The sequence below is a fragment of the Kogia breviceps genome, chromosome 7 (genome assembly GCF_026419965.1).
Source record: "Kogia breviceps isolate mKogBre1 chromosome 7, mKogBre1 haplotype 1, whole genome shotgun sequence".
NCBI lineage: Eukaryota > Metazoa > Chordata > Mammalia > Artiodactyla > Physeteridae > Kogia > Kogia breviceps.
The window spans coordinates 17,163,584-17,186,182 of NC_081316.1; the positions used below are offsets into that span (position 1 = coordinate 17,163,584).

At 43.3% G+C, this 22,599-nt stretch overlaps 1 protein-coding gene across 7 annotated transcripts in view; it reads left to right on the top strand.

The window, feature by feature from the left end:
- Positions 1 to 641: 641 nt before the first annotated feature.
- Positions 642 to 22,599, top strand: part of KDM2A (lysine demethylase 2A) — a 106,502-nt gene continuing 84,544 nt past the window's right edge. For 4 of the 7 annotated variants that reach the window (XM_067037784.1, XM_067037782.1, XM_067037785.1 and 1 more), the window contains exons 1-2: positions 1,109 to 1,555; positions 2,776 to 2,899. Coding sequence is in view for 3 of the 7 variants with exons in the window: in XM_059069296.2 (XP_058925279.1) it covers positions 2,858 to 2,899 (42 nt within the window). In the remaining 4 variants the exon portion in view is untranslated. Of the gene's footprint in view, positions 666 to 1,108; positions 1,556 to 2,035; positions 2,061 to 2,775; positions 2,900 to 22,599 lie in introns of those variants that run through there. The other 3 variants (XM_067037780.1, XM_067037779.1, XM_067037783.1) reach the window with 3 other exon arrangements.

Sequence of the window (22,599 nt, forward strand, 5' to 3'; positions counted from 1 at the left end):
GATGGCGGGCAGGCCGGCCTCGGCCCATCGGCGGGCGCGTAAGGGTTGGGAAGCCGGCGGGAAGGCGCCCCTTCCCTGCGCCCCCTCGCCCTGGGCAGTCTGGCCGGCCGGGCCCAGCAGCCTGACCCCGGGAGACCCCGCTATGAGGCGGGCAACGGCTGCCCTCGCCCAGGCCGCCCGGCCCTCAGGTTGTGCGACTGTGACGGGCTGACTCGCGCAGAGGGCGGCTGAAGGGGAATGGGGCGCTTCTCCCCTCTGCTTGGGGGGGTGTTGTGCTTTGTGGGGGGTCGGGGGTCACCACCCTCCCAGAAGAGTGGGGGAGGGCCGCCGGCGCAGCTGGCCGGCGAGGGGCGGGGTCACAGAGGCGAAGTGTGTGTTCAAGCGAAGGCGTGTGGGGGGCAGGGCGCGCGCGGAGGAGGATCTGTGGCCTGCGCGCAGGCGCGAGCAGCGGGCCGGGCCGGAGCCCTGGAAGAAGGCCGACGGGGAGCGGGGGCGGTGGGCCGGCGGGAGGGCGGGCAGCCTGACGCGAGGGGGGGCGGGGAGCCGCGTCGGCGTCGCGGGGGCGCGGGCGATTCGAGGCCGACGCATCCGCGCGTGCGCGCGCCGGCAAAGTGTCCGCGTTAGAGGGAGTGACGCGTGCGCGTTCACGTGCACCCGGGAGAGCGGTAAGCAGCGAAGAGAGGCTTGAAGGGGGGTGGGGGTGGAGAGGCTAGCCGAAGGAGGGGTGGGGAGGCGGCGCCTGCGCAGTGCGCCGCGGAGGAGCTGTGTGTATGTGAGAGTCTGACGGGTTCAAAATGGCGGCGGCTGCTTCAGCGGCTCCTCCTGTGTGAGGGAAACAACACCCCTCCCCGGCAGCGGCGGCGGCGGTGGTGGCTGCGGCTCGCAGAGCACCTTCCCAGCGGCTGGGCCTATCGCCGCTCTGTCTATCCTGGGCAGGGGGCGCTTCGGGAGGAGGGGCAACGCCAGGGGGCCCATCCCCCGGAATCCCTCCTCTGCGACTGGGGAGTAGCCGGGGGCTCGTCCCGCAGCGCGGAGCCCGGGCTGAGGGGGAGACGCGAGGGGAGCCGGGGCCCCCAGCCCGGCGCGCCGCGCCGCTCCCGCCCTCTCCGCCCCCCGGGGCCGGGGCCCGCGTTCCGGGGGGCCGGGGCGGCGCGGGCAGCCTCGGGTCGGCCGGTCTCAGCTGATCAGCCGCCGCTCCCGGGCTCCGGAGGTGGCCGAGCGGCTGCTTGTCTAGGGCACGGCGGCCCCGCGGCCGGAGCTGGCCCGGGGCTCGGGCTACTGACCGCTGGCCCGGGGGAGGCGGGGGCGCCCCGGGCTCGGCGCCGAGGGGTCGCGCTCCCCTCTCCTGACGCCTCAGACTCCCGGTCTCCAAAGCCAGAAGAGGAGGTTTGATTCAGCAACTGTTTCCTCTCTTTTCCGGGTCGCTGTGACCCTCTGGATACTGGGTTGATCCACGGAAAAAACCTGAAGACGACGTTTGGGATTTAATTTTTCTTCTCAGTTTTTGGAATCTTTTACTTCTCACTTGGACAAGAACTCACGAGCAAAATCCCCGGTGAGATTCCCCCTCCTGTCGCCCCCCCCCCTGGAAGTTTTGGTTCGCTGTGTTATCTAAAGACTTAATGTAAAGTTTCTATTTCTTTTTCCGATGGGTGAACGAACCATTGAAACGCCTTTTCCTGGGGGAACCCGGCGAGATTTTCCATTTTTCCTCTCCGGGCCTGGCTGCTCTCAAGCCCGGGCGGTCTTCGCCCAGGGGGTGCAAACACGGTTTCCCTCCCGACTTGGGGCGAGGGCTTCCTCCAGGAGGGCTCTGCCACGAACTGCTCTTGCAAACTGTGTCATCAGGTCCAGTGGTCTCGTAGCAGTTTTGAAAGGATGCTGTTAACGTGGCCTTAATGTAGTTACAAAAAAGAAAAAAAAAATCTGCATTCTCTATGGAAGCCATTATCCCTGAGAATATTTAGGAAAAAGAAAAACCTTTCTTGTTATTAGGGATCGGCCGTCGCGCAAACCGGTCTTTAATGTTTGGAAAAGATGAATTTTACTTACGTCTCTAGGTAAAATCGTTTATTACTTTACACAGAAAGATCTGATAAATTTTTGTGTCTGATTTGCAACTCCCTTGAATTTGTTTCAGAGTTGTACACATCTTGTGTTGGGGTGGAGGGTTGGTTTGGGAATGAAAAGATCCGGGGAGTCTAGGAAGGAAGGCGACGATTGCATACGGATTTACTATAGGTGTATGGGAAATTGTTTTGGAGTCTTTATTTAAATCCTAATTTCTTGTTCTCTTCTTATATAGTTAGTCTGTCCTTTTCTTTAGTTTCTAATTACGGGTGAGAGAGAACTAATTTGGTTAGGATCTGGATTATTTCAGTGGCTGCTTCACCTGGCCAGCTCTCTAAGAGAAAAAGTCCTGTGTCCCCCCCGCCCTTTCTTTTTTTTTTTTTTTTTTTTTTTTTGCTAATGCTGCCATGAAGGGGAGCCTTGCGTACTGTAATCCTGTGGGGAGAAACAAGTGGTATATAGCCCGTCAGTAAGGAACTGAAACCAACATCTTCTTTTGCCTATAGGCCTCAGTTGTAATGTGATTAATGTTGATCTTGACATGGAACCACTTGCCCCAGAGCTGAGAGGTCCCAAACTGATGAAGAGGAACCAGATTTCTCAGGAAGCCTTTAACTTACACATCTCCTAAACACTTCATTCCGAGGAAAGAAAGGTTGAGTTCGAGGATGAGTTCTCATCTCTGCTCATATCATTATTCTTTAGTGTTGCAATCTGGTTCCTAAGGAGGAAGAGGAAGGCAGCCCTGGAGTGGTTTCTTTCTGTAATTTCAACAGAAGAGTGAGAGATGGAACCCGAAGAAGAAAGGATTCGTTACAGCCAGAGATTGGTTAGTATTTTCTTGTCTTTTTTTTCTTTTCTTTTCTTTTTTTCCAATTTTGAAGCAGAATAACTATTTTGTTTCATTTGTGAACATACTGTGATTAAAACTTTTCAGGTGGCTTTTCTCTGCACCAGAGGAGGGAAGGTGTATTAGTATCTCATTTGAATTTTAGGCCAAGTAGTTAGTCTTAGTAGTCATCCTGTTTGGAAATGGATTTATAGGTAGCTTTTAACTTCTGCTGAAACCGTTGTAAATCAAAGGATTTTGTGGATTACAGTGTGACACGGATTCCTAATTTTGCGATACTGACATTGTAATAAATCTAATTGATTAAGTTAGATTTGAATGTAAATTTGAGGGGCAAAACTGTTTGAGGAAGGATAGTTCTGTATAATTTTTTTAGATTATTGCGTACCAAGATTTTTGGCTTTGAGCTGGGGAGTGGAACTGTGGATTTTTTTTTTTTTTTTTTTACACAAATTAACACTCATAGGGTTGAAGGGGATTGATTGAGAGAAGGTCGAATACTGGATGCTGATAAAGTTCTGTATTTTGTATTTTGGGAGAGATGTATGTGATATATCTTATAGAAATAAATTTTTACTTAGTAATGATTTGGAAGGAATTAGCTTGTATGTGCATATGAATACTTTGTCCTTTAGGCTCCCGCTTTCCTCTCAAGGTTTCCCTACTGGAGTTTAAGAATTTGATTTTTGTTTTCCCTAGTCAAAGAGAGCTTTATTAATATTCTCACCATATATTCGTTTCAGAAATTTGAATTTATGTTTGTAGAGTGGGGAATGAGGAAAGCCACAGAACTATATGCATTATGTAAAATTTGGTGAACTGAAAGACCTAGAAAATTACTAAAGGAATTTATGCTGGTTTAATTTGGCTCTGCATTTTATACTGAATTTGGAGGAAATAAGAGTGATTCTTTAATTCATTTTCTGATAATCACCAGACTCTTTGAGAAAAGGCTGTTCTCCCCCGTGCCCTCCCCCGACCCTCACACCCCAGTGTGACTGTTGAAAAGGTGTGGTGTGTATTGGCAAGTGTATCCAGTAGGCAATATGTTCTGGCAAGCTTTATTTCAGAGATTTGCTTCTTGTCTCCTAATCTGTGTGTTGAGATTATAATTCTTTATCTTTTAGAAAATTCAGTTTTTTGGGGGGAAAGAAAGAAGATGCTGCAAAGCAGTTTTCTTGGTTAGTTACTGCTATATGGATTTTCGTTTTTATCATGTCAGGCTGGTAGAATTGCTGAGCTGTTTCATAAATATCTGAGAGATCTTGGGATCCAGTCTTTCAAAGCAAGTTTTCGTATTTTTTAACAAGATAGAGAGGTAGTGGTAAGGAGATCCAAGGAATCTGTGATTTTGGTCCTGGTAAGATTTTTTTTTTAAATTGTAAAATGATTGCTACCTGTTGCACACATTAACCTTTTCTTTATCTAGCATATTTTTTCTTTTGGTTTATGTGCTTTTGTAGCAGTGTTGTGTAAGAGTGTACAGCAAATATTTTGGGAGAATCTTTCTCACTTAGAATTTTGGGCAATAATATTGGAGTTTAGGGTGACTGATGTCTGTTTGCCTTTTTAAAATTACATGACAAAATTATATCCAATGTGTAAATCCCTTCCATAACATAACTTTTGATATGAGAGCATATTGGTGGCTAATTTGAATGGCAGTCTGCCTACCAAACTTTTAAATTTATTTATTTATTTATTTATTATTTTTAAATTTATTTATTTTATTTTTGGCTGCGTTGGGTCTTCATTGCTGCGTGTGGGCTTTCTCTAATGGTGGCGAAAGGGGGCTACTCTTCATTGCGGAGCACGGACTCGAGACGTGCGGGCTTCAGTAGTTGTGGCATGCAGGCTTCAGTAGCTGTGGCATGCTGGCTTCAGTAGCCGTGACACACGGGCTTAGTTCCTCCGCGGCATGTGGGATCTTCTCAGACCAGGGCTCGAACCCATGTGCCCTGCATTGGCAGGAGGATTCTTAACCACTGCACCACTAGGGAAGGCCTAAATTTATTTATTTTATTTTATTTTTGGCTGTGTCGGGTCTTTGTTGCTGTGCGCGGGCTTTCTCTAGTTGCGGCGAGCAGGGGCTACTCTTCTTTGCGGTGCGCAGGCTTCTCATTGCGGTGGCTTCTCTTGTTGCGGAGCACGGGCTCTAGGCGCGTGGGCTTCAGTAGTTGTCGCTCGCGGGCTCTAGAGCGCAGGCTCAGTAGTTGTGGTGCATGGCCTTGGTTGCTCTGCAGCATGTGGGATCTTCCTGGACCAGGGCTCAAACCCGTGTCCCCTGCATTGGCAGGCAGATTCCTAAGCACTGTGCCACCAGGGAAGCCCTGCCTACCAAACTTTTAATGTCTCTGTGGCAAGTGCTTATATTACAGAATTCTCTATTGATGAAGTTAGATATTTGAGGAATTTTAAGACTAACATGAAGGCATAAAGGCTAATTTTTACAGTAGCTATAACATTATCTCTTTAAAGTAAGTCAAAGTATACGGGCTTCCCTGGTGGCGCAGTGGTTGAGAGTCCGCCTGCCGATGCAGGGGACACGGGTTCGTGCCCCGGTCCGGGAGGATCCCACATGCCGCGGAGCGGCTGGGCCCGTGAGCCATGGCCGCTGGGCCTGTGCGTCCGGAGCCTGTGCTCCGCAACGGGAGAGGCCACGGCGGTGAGAGGCCCGCATACCGCAAAAAAAAAAAAAAAAAAAAAGTAAGTCAAAGTATAGAATTTAGTTTTGTTTTGCACTTACTGGCCATGGAACATAAAGTGTGAAAGAGACAAAATGACAAGTGTGCTAATTTGGCTTGGTGATTAAACTTTGTGTGGTCTCATACTATATGTTTGTCAAATTGAATTGAATTACCTAGTGCATTGATTATAGTGTTATTGGCTATCACTTCCATATTGTTTTAGAGGACAAAACCTAAATGGTTATCCCTCTGTGACATACTTTCAAACGTACTTTCAAAATAGCCTCTTGGGAGAGAAAATGTAGTATACCAGTATTAACAGTCTGAGGCCAAACTCGTTTCAGAACAAGAGTGACTTTAATATTGAGGACCTTTTACCTATCTTTAAAAAAAAAAAAAAAAAGTTGTATCCTTACTTATAAGAATATGTATTATTCATGATTGAATAGATCCTTTTTAATACTTTTAACTGACATAGCTATTTCAAGTTCACAGACTGGATTTGGTGAGGTAAATTTTGATATGTTTGTATCATCTTTGTGACAAGCCATTTTTAAAAAAATCAGACATAGCTAGTTTTTAAAAATTGGCTTGTCTTTTGTCAAACTAGTATTTATCTGTTACATGTAGAAGAGAATTATACCTTTGAATGTGGTATGTATGTGTAGATTTGGGGCATAAGCTCTTTCTGGAACTAGAACATTTACTTATTTTGCAGTGTAGGGAATACAAGGGAGGGTAAATGCTGTTTTGACTTTTTTAAACAAGCCACTGTTTTGTTTTGTTTTCAATGAAAAGATAGTAGTTTTGTGTATAGATTCCTAGAAGAAAGCCAGATAGAACTCCATGGGAAGTTGACATAGTGAGGTATTCAAGTGAGATGGATAGAAGCTTCAGTTTGGTGATGGGTGGATATTTGGTTATCCTGAGGTAACGATGATTTATTTCTGTATTTCTAGTAAAGTAAGATGTAGGACCTTACTGAGAAACATGGACAGGTACTAATTTTAGAACTTTTTTTTCTTCATTTGGTTTCAGGAGCCAAAGTGTTGGAGTATTTTTGAATGTTTGTTACAACCATGTATATTTAAGTGTTCGTTTATAGGGAATTTTCAACATAATATCTTACAGTTTCTTCATCTAAAATGTTAGTTAAATCCTCAGCAATTGTAGTCAATGATCTTTTAAGGTTTTGAAATCACACCAATTCTGAGTTATCCTTATTATTGCATAGAAAATCAAGGGCAAAATAATGTGCATCTGAAGTAAATGCTTAAGGTATTTAGTATGGAAAAAATTCACTAACCCCTGCCAAAGGCAATTGTAGAAACAAATGAACGCCTAAATCAATGTAAAAGAAGGTGAAGACAATATACTTCCGGGTAAAAGAAGTTATATGACCTGAATATTCTTTTCCCTTGACTTCACCTAAGCCTAGTGCTGTTATCTGAAGGGAGAGATGCTGATTTACTTGAGAATTCAGCTTGCTTGTCAATCTTGATGCTAAGATTAAGAGATTTTCTAAAGGATGTTACTATACTACTGGATGCTCAATGCTGTTAATGTGCCTTACATGTGATTCTCTCTGAAATAGCTAAATCATTTATCTGTTGCAAGAAACTGAGGGCACTGAGTCCTTATGATATTCTCACCTTTCTTTGGGTCATCCTTAAAATTGTCTCCCCAGATTCAGGGGCAATGAACAGATTATCCCTTTTACAAACAGTCGCACTTTGAATGTCCCCGCTCTAAGGTCTTTCTGCCAAGGAATAGACCAGGCAAAATAAAAACCTAATTTTAAGCACTTTTTTCCATAGTTTATTAACAATTAAAAAAATTATAGATGGTCTAAATTGTTGAATTTGCTTATTTATCATTATTCCGTTAGACTTAACTGTCAGTCTCTTGGTGGAGGAGTACATTGTTTGGAATGTTGCAGTCTCCTTCCTGGTGATGTAGGAAAAACTTCTTGCCCATTTTTGGCATTCAAAATGCAGATGATGAGGGAGCCAATTCTTTATACTTATGCATCAGTCTTCCACAGTTACCTGTATTTTGGGGATCCAGAATACAGGGCTGTATTTAAGCCCCATTACTTTCTCTTGTTTATTTTGCTGAGCACTAATCACTACCATACTTAAGTTTGTTTGTGCATATCTCTCCATTAGAGTACAAGCTCCTTGAGAGTTGGGACTTTGTTTTTGTTTATGGTGTCTACTGGATGCTTCGAATAGTGCCTGACACATAGAAAGTGCTCAATAATTAGCCTCGGAAAGAGAGAAGAAAGTACTCTCAGTCTGCAATGTAGAAAATGCTCAATAAGTATTTGTTGATATTGTTGAAAGCCCTCATAAGTATTTACTTTTCTTTGCTCTGAGTTTTCTTGACTGCTAGGAATAGATCACTAGAATGGAGGAGAGTTTGGTATACAGGGATGAACAAAATATTGGGGTATTGGGTTCTGTAGTATACATAAGAACCAGAAGGCCTAAGCTCTAACAAATAAAAACTTACGCGTAGCACACATGCCACATGAACACATTTATAGAATTTAAGCCATTAGAACAAATAAGAAAATATTTAGTTAACTGTAAAAGCTCAATCTGAATTTTAAGTTTCCTATCTCAAATCCTGTCCTAAACCCTCCATGTTAAGTTTTTTGCTGACTTTAAGACAACCTTAAAGTTGTGAAGTTGCAAGCGATGGTGTTTGTGCTACTCTCAAGTCTTGGTTTTTGTAAACTGATACAGCCACTATGGAGAACAGTATGGAAGTTCCTTAAAAACTAAAAATAGAACTACCATATGACCCAGCAGTCCTACTACTGGGCATATACCCTCAGAAAACCATAATTCAGAAAGAGTCGTGTACCACAATGTTCATTGCAGCTCTCTTTACAGTAGCCAGGACATGAAAGCAACCTAAGTGTTTATTGACAGATGAATGAATAAAGATGTGGCACATATATACAATGGAATATTACTCAGCCATAAAAAGAAACGAAATTGAGTTATTTGTAGTGAGGTGGATGGACCTAGAGTCTGTCATACAGAGTGAAGTCAAAGAGAAAAACAAATACCATGTGCTAACACATACGTATGGAATCTAAAAAATAAAAAGAGTTCTGAAGAACTTAGGGGCAGGACAGGAATAAAGACACAGGTAGAGAATGAACTTGAGGACATGGGGAGGGGGAAGAGCAAGCTGGGACGAAGTGAGAGAATGGCATGGACATATATACACTACCAAATGTAAAATAGATAGCTAGTGGGAAGCAGCCACATAGCACAGGGAGATCAGCTATGTGCTTTGTTACCACCTAGAGGGGGGGGATAAGGAGTAGATATGGGGATATATGTATAGCTGGTTCACTTTGTTATAAAGCAGAAAGTAACACACCATTATAAAGCAATTGTACTCCAATAAAGATGTTAAAAAAAAAAGTCTTGGTTTTGACCATTAAGTCAGGGAATGGATACATTTGCTGTATACCATGCAGAGGGACATAACATTCTTATTTTCTATTCCTTTTTATTTTTCTTCTTGGGGAAAGGACATCCTTAGGCAGGTTTTATTAATGTGCTCTCTTTATCTCATTTTTGGGATAATAGAGTGTTTTTGCATTGTGCTTTCACATCAACAGAGGTTAAAATTCAATAAACATTTATCATGTGTCAAGTACTAGGCTAGGTTCTTTCAAATACGTTACCTTATTTAATCTTCAAAACAGCCCTGTAAGGTAGATGGTATAGTTTCGAACCTTAATTTTTTTTATCATGGTAATGGAGGCTTAGGGAGCTGCCTTGACTTGACCAGGATCACAAAGTTGGTAAGGGGTGGAACCAGACTTTGAACTCTGTGTTTCTTCTTTCACACATTATCATCTCTCTTGCAGTGTATTTCATACAGAAAACAAATGATAGGTACTCCTGTTGTAGGAAGTTGTAAACTGAGTACTTCATCTTTTTTTGAGGCTACTGTTACAATTTCTTTCCTAACAAATGTCTGCTTAATAGCCTAAATGAGATAGCTACAAATATTTGACAGCTAACATTTGATTATGTTTTTTAAAAATTGGCATGTTCTTTCTTTTCTGTGAACTTTCAACTTACTGCACTTGATCTATTAAAATAGCAATATTCATGCAGTTTGTGTGTATGTCAAGCCTTTTATTTATGCATGTCACTCATATCATTGTTTTCTGTGTTTTAAATGTTAGGTTCTTGGGGGTCTTCTCTATTTGTGAGTGCTTGGTAAAAACATAAAGCATAAAGATAAAAGGCAGCAGATAGTGACCAAATGAGTGTTTTTGGCAAATACAGTGGTGAAGGCCTCCTTCAGGTAGGTAGAGAGGAGGAGGGAAGAGGGTGGTCTTGTAGGAGCTAAAGAGAGCATAAGCTTTACTATGGAGTGGGAAGCCTGTAGGCTGTTAGATTAGTAGGACTAAAGTAGAAGATTTGTTTGGGAGGTGGTGTTGATAATATAGGGAACACATTTTAAACAATTACGAAAGCCAGGTATGGAAAATAGAGAGCCGTTAGAAGCTGTGGTTTGTGTTTAATTGAACACTAATTTCATCAAAGTGGTTTTTTATGAGTAATATTTTTGTAGTTTTAAGTCAGGGAGGTGTCTAGAAGAATACTGAAATAGATTACCTCTTGAGGTGATAGGTTACCTGAACTCTAGGGCAGTGGTTCTTGAAGTGTGGTCCACTTACCAGCAAGGTAAACATTATCTGGGTGTCTGGGAACTAGTTAGAAATGCATATTTTGGGGCCCTGCCCCATACTTGCTGGATCAGAAACTCTCGGGTTGGGACCCAGTGATCTGTGTTTTAACAAGCCAGGTGATTCTGATGTGTGCAGAAGTTTGAGAACTACTGCTCTGGGGTTTAGATAGTAGAAATGGAAAGGAAGAGATAGAAGCAAGACACTTTGGCAGTGAAGGACTGACAAAACTTGGTGAATGATAGATGCCAGCATGTTAGGATGGAAGAGTGCTTGATTAGGGATCATGAGCCCAGAGTCCTGGTACCAGTTCTATTACCAACTATAGTTTTGAGCAAGAGAACTGACCTCTTATTGAGGGAGTTGTACTAAGTGATTTCTGAGGATTTTGGAAGCAAAGATAAATGAATTAAGGTGGACTCTGGGATTAAGTCTGGATTATCAGGAAGATCAGAGGGAGGGATTTTTGAAAGAGGGAGGAGTGAATGTGGGTGGATGTTTGAGACATTTGGAACAGATTTGTTTAAAGCAGAGGTTCTCAGCTGGGTGTGATTTTTGCCCCTCCCTTCAGGAGACATTTGGCAATATCTGGAGACATTTTTGATTGTCAGACTAGGAGAGTACTACTGGTATGTTAGTGAGTAGAGGCTAGGGATGCTGTTAAAACATCCCATTAAACATTCCCTACAACAGAACCTGCCATTATAGCACAGGGAGCTCAGCTCGGTGCACTGTGGTGACCTAGATGGGTGGGATGGGGTGGTGGTGGGAGGGAGGTCCAAGAGGGAGGGGATATATGTATCCATATAGCTGATTCACTTCGTTGTACAGCAGGAACTAACGCAACATTGTAAAGCAACTATACCCCCAAAACAAAAACAAAAACAAAAACAAATTGCCCATAATAAAGAATTATCCAGTGTTAATTGGGTGAGATTGAAAACTCTGATTTAAAGAGAGCTATCCAGTAGATGGGTTCTAGGTTTCCATCCTGATTATCTGCTGTTAATCTTAGAGTTTTAAGTCCAACACAAAACATCTTGAAAGCATCTTGGATTGTGTTTCTCAGGGCTTTGCCCAAATAAGCATGAAGTGGTTTTTTTGTTGTTGAATTTTTGCAAAAGTAACTTCATGGTCATGGCAAATCCTCAACCTAGTTGCAGATTTCTTTATTATTCCTTTTAACTTATTCTAAGATCACTTGATTTGGTTAACCAAAGTAAGTACTCACTGTCTTGAGATGAATAGTTAAGTTATAACAATAAATCATCTTTTGGTATTCTCTTTGAAGGATAGCAAAAAAAGGAGCTAAAAGCTGTGGGTGTTGATGTGAACAAATATTGAAATACTTTTGATTACCCTGTGGCTGAATAAACCCATGGCCAGTCCTGAGAAACAACCTCATGAGCTGGTTGTGGCCCTCAGTGTGAATTTAAGGTAGCCCCAGCCTTAATTTATCTCTTTATATCCCTGGATCACAGAAGTTATGAAGTCTTTTGTGTCAGGGCAGTAATCTAGCCAACCCTTTCTTGTTTCTGACAGTAACTTCAAGAGAACATAGATTCATAAATACAGTGATTGTATTATATAGTACTTTAATCATTTCCAAAGTACCTCTGTGTTTATTGTCTTTTGATCATCTTATTCTTTTGATCATCACAATTGCAGGGGTTGCTAGGACATGGGGATGGTGCTACCATGTTGCACAATTCCTGAGGGACCCATTCACGTATGTTAATCTACGTGAAAGATGCTCTTGGAGTTGGGCAGTGGGCAAAAAAAAAAAAGGGGCCTTTCTGGGTGGATAAGATAAAGGAAGGGCTTCCCTCAAGGCGCAGTGGTTAAGAATCCGCTTGCCAATGCAGGGGACACAGGTTTGAACTCCGATCCAGGAAGATCCCACATGCTGCAGAGCAACTAAGCCTGTGCGCCACAACTACTGAGCCTGCGCTCTAGAGCCCGCAAGCCACAACTACTGAGCTCGTGCGCCTAGAACCCGTGCTCCTAGAGCCCGTGCTCCACAACAAGAGAAGCCACGGCAATGAGAAGCCCGTGTATCGCAATGAAGAGTAACCCCTGCTCTCCGCAACTAGAGAAAAGCCCATGCAGCAACGAAGACCCAGTGCAGTCAAAAATAAATATAAATTAAATAAATAAATTTCTTTCAAAAAAAAGATAAAGGAAAAGCCACCTTGTATATTTGAAACAAAGGGAGAAAAGAGTCCAGTGTGATGAATAGTAGCACATTAATTGAGTGTATACTATATGCTTGGTACTGACCTTTTACATATATTAACTAATTTTCAGCAGTCCTTTGAGGTAGGTTCTATGATTCCCATTTTATGGTTTGGAAACTGAGGCATAGCACAGTTAAGTAACTTGTCCCAGATTATTCAGCTAAGTAGGGAAAGAGCCAGGATTTATAGTAGGCCGTCTAAGATATACTGCCTCTTTTTCAACTTTGTTGGAACACAGTTTGTAAATGTTCTGCTGTTGAATTTAGGGTGTTCTCCAAGTCATCTTTTCTCACTCAAGAGATTCATTCACTTAAATGTTTGCTGAGTGCTTACACTGTGTCAGGCACTTAACATGGGCCTTGCTTTTTTAGGACTTCCAAATGACTGTGGTTTCAGGTAGTGCTGAATACTTTGAAGAAATTAAGAGGGGGATGAAATACTTGTAGGGTGGGGATCACTCCTTGAGTTAGGTCATTGGTAAAGGCTCCCTGAGAAGATGGTGTTTGTAACTGAGACCTGAGTGATGAGGAGCCAGTATTGTGAAGGTCAAGACCTTGGGGAACCAGATCTGGGTCAGCAGAGCTCTAGGTTGAGGGACCAGCTAATGCAAAGCCGTATGGTAGGAATGAGAAAATATTACAAGCACTTAACCACATGTCAGACACCATGCAGGGCACTTGGGATACGGATACAGTGATGAGCAAGATAGTCATGGTCCCTCTATCAAGATTACAGTCTGTTAGGGAAGTCAGACATTAAATGCTTATAATGTTAATTATAGTTATGCAAAGGACTACAAAGATAGATATAGGAGGCAAAGAAAGTGTATAATAGAGTGACCTAATCTAAACTTCAGGAGTGAGAAGAGGCATCAGGGAACACTTTTCCTGAGAAAACCTTTAAAGCTGAGACCTGAAGGGTAAGTAAGAGGTAACCAGGCAAAAAGGAGAAGTGATTATCATATGCAAAACCTCCGAGGTTGGAAGGAATCTGACATGTTTGAGGAGCCTACCAACCAAGCAAAACCAAAAAGGACAGTGTAACTGGAGAGAGGAAGTAAGTGGTGGAGACAGTTAAAATCCTGACAAGGTAATCAGGGGTCAGGTCAAGTAGGGCTTTATTCTTTTCTTTTTTAATTAATTAATTAATTTTTGATTGCGTTGGGTCCTCATTGCTGGACGCGGGCTTTCTCTAGTTGCAGCTAATGGAAGCTACTCTTTGTTGCTGTGCACGGGCTTCTCACTGCGGTGGCTTCTCTTGTTGTGGAGCACGGGCTCTAGGTGCACAAACTTCAGTAGTTGCAGCACACGGGCTCAGTAGTTGTGGCTCGTGGGCTCTAAAGCACAGGCTCAGTAGTTGTGGCACACAGACTTAGTTGCTCCATGGCATGTGGGATCTTCCTGGACCATAGCTCAAAGGGTAGAGCTTTATTCTGAAGGCAGTGGGAATGCAAAGTTCAGCAGAGGAGTATAACATGCTTGGAGTAATATCAGTAGCTGCAGTGTAGAGAAGGGATCAGGGAGAGAGCAAGAATGGATTTGGAGAGAACAATTAGGAGGCTACTGCGGTTCAGGTAAGATAAGATGGTAGTACGGTTGAGAGTGCTGACAGTAGAATTATAGAGGTCTTCAGGAATATTTAGAAAATGGAATCAGAGGACTTTGGTTCATTGGTGTGTGGAGGGTGAGGTTAAGGGGTACATATAAGCATGACTCCCACGTTTTTCTCATGTGAGTGGTTTGTGGTGCAGTCCTTTTATTGAGATGCAGGGTGCACTGAAGGAAGAGCAATTTTGGAGATTGAGGGGAAGAGCTTATGTTCAGTTTTGAGTTAAGTTTGGACAGGTTGTGTGTGAAGTGCCTGTGAGACATCCTGGTAGAACTGTTGAGTAGGTAACTGACTGTGGTGCTGGGCTTCAGGAAGGGCTTATTGGCATATAGCTGGATCTTACTGGCATATGTGTGGTAGTTGAAGTTGGGTAGACAGGGAGTGACTTACAAAGAGGGTGAGAAGGAGGGACCAGAGGGATATGAGGAAAATCAGGAGTAGTGGTGCTGGGACTTCCCTGGTGGTCCAGTGGGTAAGACTCCTCACTCCCAATGCAGGGGGCCCGGGTTTAATCCCTGTTCAGGGCACTAGATCCCGCATGCAGGCCACAGCTAAGAGTTCGCATGCCGCAATGAAGATCCTGCATGCCACAACTAAGGCCCGGTGTGGCCAAAATAAATAAATAAATAAATAAATAAATAAAATAAATTCTTAAAAAAAAGAGTAGTGGTGCCTTGGGGACTTCCCTGGCGGTCCAGTGGTTAAGACTCCACGCTTCCAAGCAGGGGCATGGGTTCAATCCCTGGTCGGGGAACTAAGATCCCACATGCCATGTGGTGGGGCCAAAAGATTTTTTATTTATTTATTTATTTATCTTTTTGTGGTATGCGGGCCTCACTGTGGTGGCCTCTCCCGTTGCGGAGCACAGGCTCCGGACGCGCAGGCTCATCGGCCATGGCTCACGGGCCCAGCCGCTCCGCGGCATGTGGGATCTTCCCAGACCGGGGCACGAACCCGTGTCCCCTGCATCGGCAGGCGGATTCTCAACCACTGCGCCACCAGGGAAGCCCCAAGATTTTTTTTTTAAAAAAAGGATAAACAGTGTTTATCAGGCACTGTTCTAACCGTCAGTGTATTTTTACTCATTTAATGCTTAACTCTATGAAGTAGGTGCTTTTATTATCTCTATTTTATAGATCAGGAAAATGATACAAGAAGGGACTGTATAATTTGCACAAGACCACTGGGTAGTAACTGGAGAAGTTGGTTTTCGAAACCAGGTTTGTCTGGTTCCAGTTTGCATTCTTTTTTTTAATATATAAATTGGTTTATTTAGGTGTTTTTTTTTTTTTGGCTGCGTTGGGTCTTCATTGCTGTGTGTGGGTTTTCTCTAGTTGCGGCGAGTGGAGGCTACTCTTCGTTGTGGTGTGCGGGCTTCTCTTGTTGTGGAGCATGGGCTCTAGGCGCATGGACTTCAGTAGTTGTGGCACGCAGGCTCAGTATTTGCAGCTCGCGGGCTCTAGAGCACAGGCTCAATAGTTGTGGCACATGGACTTAGTTACCCCGCAGCATGTGGGATCTTCCCAGACCAGGGCTCAAACACGTGTCCCCTGCATTGGCAGGAGGCTTCTTAACCACTGTGCCACCAGGAAAGTCCCTCCATTATTTCTTACATTGTGCTTCTAAGGTTCTGATAATGTTATTGCCATCCTCTGTGACATTTCAATTCTATAAAGTCACTGGTGGCATGGGACAGACACTGGACCTTGGTTCATGAAACTTGGCTTTGAATTTCAGCTTATAAACTGTGTAATCTTGAGCAAGTTACTTAACCTTGATGAACTTTCATTTTTCATGTGTGGAATAGTAAAAATAAAACTTACATTTTGGGGGCTTCCCTGGTGGTGCAGTGGTTGAGGGTCCACCTGCCGATGCAGGGGACATGGGTTCGTGCCCCTGTCCGGGAAGATCCCACATGCCGCGGAGCGGCTGGGCCCGTGAGCCATGGCCGCTGAGCGTGCGCATCCGGAGTCTGCTCCGCAACGGGGGGAGGCCACAACAGTGAGAGACCCATGTACCGCAAAAAAAAAAAAAAAACAACTTACATTTTGGAAATAGCTTATTCGTGCTCGGTTAACTTTAAAGGTTTGCCACTATAGGCGCGACCTCCGTAGCCTGGTATTCAGGCTTTCCTGCACACTTTGGATATCCTGTCCCCTGTCCCTACCCTAGTTCTCATCCTCTAAAACCTGTGTGCAGTACTGTTTTCTTAATCCTATATGTTGAAGGAAACCTCTTTTCTGAACACTCATAGTTTTTTCTCGCTATCTCTTGTGATATCTAACTGGATACAAGATAGAAAGTTTAATTATGTCTAGATTATATGCTTCTTGAGGACAGAGCATGGCACACAGATAGCACAGAACTATTTACATCACTGAGTTGGTTAACTTCGTCCTGAACACAAGGTAGAATGTAATCAAATCAATTTACTGCATTCTCTTGTTAAGTGCTGACAGTACTGCTATAATTATCAGGAGAGTGGTGGTCAGACAAAAGAGAAGGGAACCAAGGAACAAGAATTTGCCACGTCTGGTTGCCCCACTTGTTCTGGTCAGTAGAGAAAGATGGAACAGACTGCTCATGTTCTTGAGACCATCCAGTTACCTTATTTCTTATACTGTGCTCACCAGACTACTTTCATAATTAGTTTGGTTCCCCTGTCCCTTGATATTGGGAAATGGGTTCCCTGGATAATGGGTATGAGTATTCATAGTGCTAGGCATTGTGAGGACATTAACTGACAATCCTTTTATCTTGCAGAGTTGAGTACTAGCCTACCAAGATCTCTCCTCTGAACCTTAAAGGAGACAAAAATGTCCACTTAACAGTAGTAGTGTCTACACTCTTCTTATGTACAAAGGTTTGAATGATGTGTAGAATGCTAAGGTACCATCATACCTTAGCTCAGACCCTTTTCTCCAGGGAGCATTTCTTTGACTAGGTCAAATCTTCCAGTTATTCTCATAGTATAGAATACCTCTTATGCATAGCACTTCTCAAAATTGCCACTTTGCTTGGGTTATTATTTGATTGTCTGTTTCCCTTTTAGAATATAAACATCATTAAAGGCTGCTGTAGTGCCTTTTCTCACCATTGTAACCCCGTGCTTGGTACAGGTCCTGGTCCACAGTAGGTTCTTGATGGATTTTTTTTCTGTGAATGTGCATATCTAAAATGCTTTCCCTCCCACCCCATTCTGTCTTCTTGGGTAAGCTCTTAGTAAGCTCTTAGTTGTCCTCTAAGACCCCCAGATGTTGCTCTTCTCTTGAGTTCTCCTCAGTTACTTTCCCAAGACACTTCTTATGCATTTTTGCTCTGGGACTAGTCGCTTTGTGTTCTAATTATTTGACAACGAGTCTCTTTTCACCCAGCTAGAGTAGACTCTTTTCCAGTTTTATTGAGAAATAATTGACATACATCACTATATAAGTTTAAGGCGTACAGCATGATGGTGTGATTTACATATATTGTGAAATGATTACCACAATAGGTTCAGCTAATATCCATCTTCTCATACAGATACAATAAAAAGAAGAGAAGGGGACTTCCCTGGTGGTCTAGTGGTTCAGACTCTGTGCTTCCAATGCAGGGGGCTCGGGTTCAATCCCTGATTAGGGAACTAAGATCCCACATGCTGTGCGGTGTGGCAAAAAAAATAAAAAGAGAAGAAAGGAAAAAAATTTTTTCTCCTTGTGATGAGAACTCTTAGGAATTTCTCTTCTAACAACTTTTCTACATATCATACAGCAGTGCTAGCTGTAGACATCATGTTGCACATTACATCCCTAGTGCTTTTTTTTTTTTTTTTTTCTGTAGTATGCAGGCCTCTCACTGTTGTGGCCTCTCCCGTTGCGGAGCACAGGCTCCGGACGCGCAGGCTCAGTGGCCATGGCTCACGGGCCCAGCGGCTCCGCGGCATGTGGGATCTTCCCAGACTGGGGCACGAACCCGTGTCCCCTACACATCGGCAGGCGGATTCTCAACCACTGCGCCACCAGGGAAGCCCCCTAGTACTTTTTTTTTTGTAACATCCCTAGCACTTATTTATCTTCTAACTGTAAGTTTGTACCTTTTGACCACCTTCCTCCAGTTTTCCCTCCCCCTGCACCTCATCTCTGGTAAGCACTAGAGTAGACTTCCTTAAGGCAAGAACCATGTCTTTTTTTTTTTTTTTTTTTTTTTTCCCAGTATGTGGGCCTCTCACTGTTGTGACCTCTTCCGTCGTGGAGCACAGGCTCCAGACACGCAGGCTCAGCGGCCATGACTCACGGGCCCAGCCGCTCCGCAGCATCTTCCTGGACCAGGGCACGAACCCGTGTCCCCTGCATCGGCAGGCGGATTCTCAGCCACTGCGCCACCAGGGAAGCCCGAACCATGTCTTTTTCAAGTGTTCAAGTACATTTTATTGTGCTTAGCTTTACTGCGTTTAGCAAATATTGCAGGTTTTACAAATTGAAGGTTTGTGGCAACTCTGCATTGTCAGATGATGGTAACATTTTTTAGCAATAAAGTATTTTTAAATTAAGGTATATATATATGTTTTTAGATAATAGTTTTGCACACTTAATAGATTATAGTGTAGTATAAACATAACTTTTATATATCTCCGAGGTATGCTTGTATGTCTGTTGAAATGAACAGAAATGTGTTGTGCACTTCCTTGAAAGTACATAGACCATCATATATAACATAATAACCCTAACAATTAAAAAAAAACCTTAGCTTGGTAATCAGGAAGCCTGTATTAGTTATCTCAGCTTCATTTTATTTACCTGCAAGGTCCTTCTCAGTTCTAATAGTTTAAACCAGTTGTTTTCAAAGTGTGACCCAGACCATGTCATCTGGGAACTTTTTAGAAATGCAGATTCCCAGGTCCTGCCCCAGACTTACTGAATCAGAAACTCTGGAAGCAGGACCTGGACTTGTTTCAACAAGTCCACCAGGTGATTCTGATAGATGGTAAAGAGAACCGCTGAAATTATTTTAGCAGTTAGTTTTTCTGTGCATTAAAAAAGAAAGAGTTAACGACCTTAATTTAAACTTCAGAGCTTAAAGTTACTTTTTTTTTTTTTTTTTTTTTTTTGTGGTACGCAGGCCTCTCACTGCTGTGGCCCCTCCCATTGCGGAGCACAGGCTCCAGACGCGCAGGCCCAGTAGCCATGGCTCACGGGCCCAGCCGCTCCGCGGCATGCGGGATCCTCCCAGACCGGGGCACGAACCCGTGTCCCCCGCATCGGCAGGCGGACTCTCAACCACTGTGCCACCAGGGAAGCCCTAAAGTTACTTTTAAAACTTTTCTTTATATGTGTTTCATACCAGTTGAATTTGAGGACATTTTTCTAACTAGTTGTAGCTAAATATCAAGGTATCTTTGAATCAGAAGCAGTAGATTCAGAAGTATTTGAAGACTGCTGCTTGGACTAAGTATGAGTGTGTGTATGTGCTTATATTTATATCTGTATTTATGCATCTAGCATACATACATGTTTTTCTCTCTATCACTGGACAATTCTCCATGATGAGTGGTTAAAGGAAGGGAAGGATACAGTACAGGCCTCTATTAGGCAGACTTGAATGAGTGGTATGGCAGAATAAGAAGTATTAAAAAGTAGAAGTTGCTTTTTTACAGTAGCAGATACACATATAGTTGGCCCTCTGTGTTCCCGTATCCTGCATCCATGGATTCAACCAACCATGGATTGAAAATATTCAGGGGAAAAATTCCAGAAAGTTTCAAAGAGCAAAACTTGAATTTGGTGCTTCCCTGCTGGCGCAGTGGTTGCGAGTCCGCCTGCCGATGTGTAGGGGACATGGGTTCGTGCCCCGGTCCGGGAAGATCCCACATGCCGTGGAGCGGCTGGGCCTATGAGCCATGGCCGCTGAGCCTGTGTGTCTGGAGACTGTGCTCCGCATCGGGAGAGGCCACAACAGTGAGAGGCCCGCATACTGCAAAAAAAACCAAAAAAACAAAACAAAACAAAATAAAACTTGAATTTGCTGCAGTGGCAACTACTTACATAGCACTTACATTGTATTTACAGTCATTTATATAGTATTGTATTAGGTATTATAAGTAATCTAGAGATGGTTTAAAGCATACGGGAGGATGTGCATAGGTTATATGCAAATACCATACCATTTTATGTAAGGGGCTTGAGCATTTGTGGATTTTGGTATCCTGTGGTAGGGGGTGGGGGTTAAGGGGAGTTCCTGGAACAAATCCCATGTGGATGCTGAGGGACAACTATATTTACCTCCTATACCAAGGAGCTCTCTTAGCAACAGATGTTTACCTCTGTGCTACCTGCAATGGGTTGTTGTTGTGGACTGAAAGGTACTGATTATTGTTAATGTTCATTTACTTCCTGTAGAGGGAGTTGCGCGCTTTACTATTGGAAACCATAATAATGGCATATCTCAGATGCATATTTTGTGTTTGGCACTATGGTAAGTGCTTTTATCTGTGGCCCACTTCCACCACGGTTGTTTTGGCCTAATACCTTGAGTTTAAATTTACTCTGTTAAATAAAAGGGAACCTTTTGGAAATAAGAGTTCCTAAAAAGAACTCCTTTTTTTAAATAGATTTATTTATTTTTATTTATTTATTTTTGGCTGTGTTGGGTTTTCGTTGCTGCATGCGGGCTTTCTCTAGTTGCTGTGAGCAGGGGCTACTCTTCATTGTGGTGCGTGGGCTTCTCATTGCGGTGGCTTCTCTTCTTGTGGAGCATGGAATCTAGGCACGCGGGCTTCAGTAGTTGTGGCACACGGGCTCAGCAGTTGTGGCGCACGGGCTTTATTGCTCTGCAGCATGTGGGATCTTCCCGGACCAGGGCTCAAACCTGTGTTCCCTGCATTGGCAGGCAGATTCTTAACCACTGTGCCACCAGGGAAGCCCAAGAACTCCCTTGTAAGATACCTAGTTGAACAGTTTCAGGATTTAGTAAACAGTATCATGTTTGCTTCATTTACCTCTTGTACCTTTTGTGTGTGTGTGAGATTCATTATTTTTATAGATTATGCTCCATATAAAGTTATTACAGGACAGTAGCTATATTTCCCTGTGCTTTATAATATATCCTTGTTGCTTATTTATTTATTTATTTATTTATTTATTTGCGGTACGCGGGTCTCTCACTGTTGTGGCCTCTCCCGTTGCGGAGCACAGGCTCCAGACGTGCAGGCTCAGCAGCCATGGCTCACGGGCCTAGCCGCTCAGCGTCATGTGGGATCTTCCTGGACCGGGGCACAAACCCGTGTCCCCTGCATTGGCAGGCGAACTCTCAACCACTGCGCCACCAGGGAAGCCCCTATTTATTTTATACATAGTAGCTTGTACCTTTAGTTATTACCCATCTCATACTTTCTAAATTGAGGAAGCCTGTTTTCTTTCCTTACATGGAAGTTGCTTCTTTTTTCTTTTTTTCTTTAATTACTGTAATGGCCTTTCTCCAAGTCTTTTCTGCCTATTAACTATTTCTTAGTGTGGTTACCAAACTTATAAGAATTGTCATAGGTTCAGAAGTTTTGTTGTTTTTGGGTTTTTGCTCATTTATTTATTTATTCAGCAAACATTGTTGGGTGTACTGTTGATGTTTAATGCATGTGCTGGGTATACAGAAATGAATATCTCTACCCCGTCTTCATAGTCTGATAAGAGCCATATAAACAAATAGTTATGCTCTACTGTGATAAATGAAATTTAGGAGGTATAAAGTACAAGAGGCAAGAGGAAGGAGGGTATGACTGAGGAAAGAAAGTCTTCAAAGAGGAGGTAAACTATTTACTAAGTTCGATATTGGAACATTAAGAAGGTGTCCAAGAGGCCAGAGGGTGAGGGGGGAAATTCTAAGCAGAGGAACCAGCATGTCCAGAGGCAAAGAAGTATGCAACAGCACTACAAGCTCAAAACAGCATTGCCAGTAGTTCAGTGTTACTAGCACATACAAATGGGAGAGGATCTGAGATCTGAAGAGTCTGAGTCCTGTTAAGTTGTTTGTACCTTGTGCAGTAGGTAGTGAGGAGAGACATGATTGGAACTAGAAACATGGGGATACTTGATGGTATCTGTTTTAGAAAGATCGCCCTGGAAGGGTGTTGTGGTGGATAGACTAGTGAGGGAAGAATTGCAGCGGTAAGGAAATCAGATAAGAATTTTTGATAATATTTTAGAAAGAAATGATAACCAAACCTTGGTACCAAGAATGGAGATGGAGAAGAGACTGAGTCGAGGCACTTTAGGACAGAGTTGATGGGACTTGGTGATCCTGTTAGATGCCCTCGGAGAGGAAGATGACTCTTGAGTTCTTGGCTTGTATTCCCGGTTGATGGGTGGTGTCACTGATTGAGAGAGAATACCATGGTTCTATGCAAAGGCAAGAATGTAATTTTGATATATTTATATTGATCTTTATGTCTAC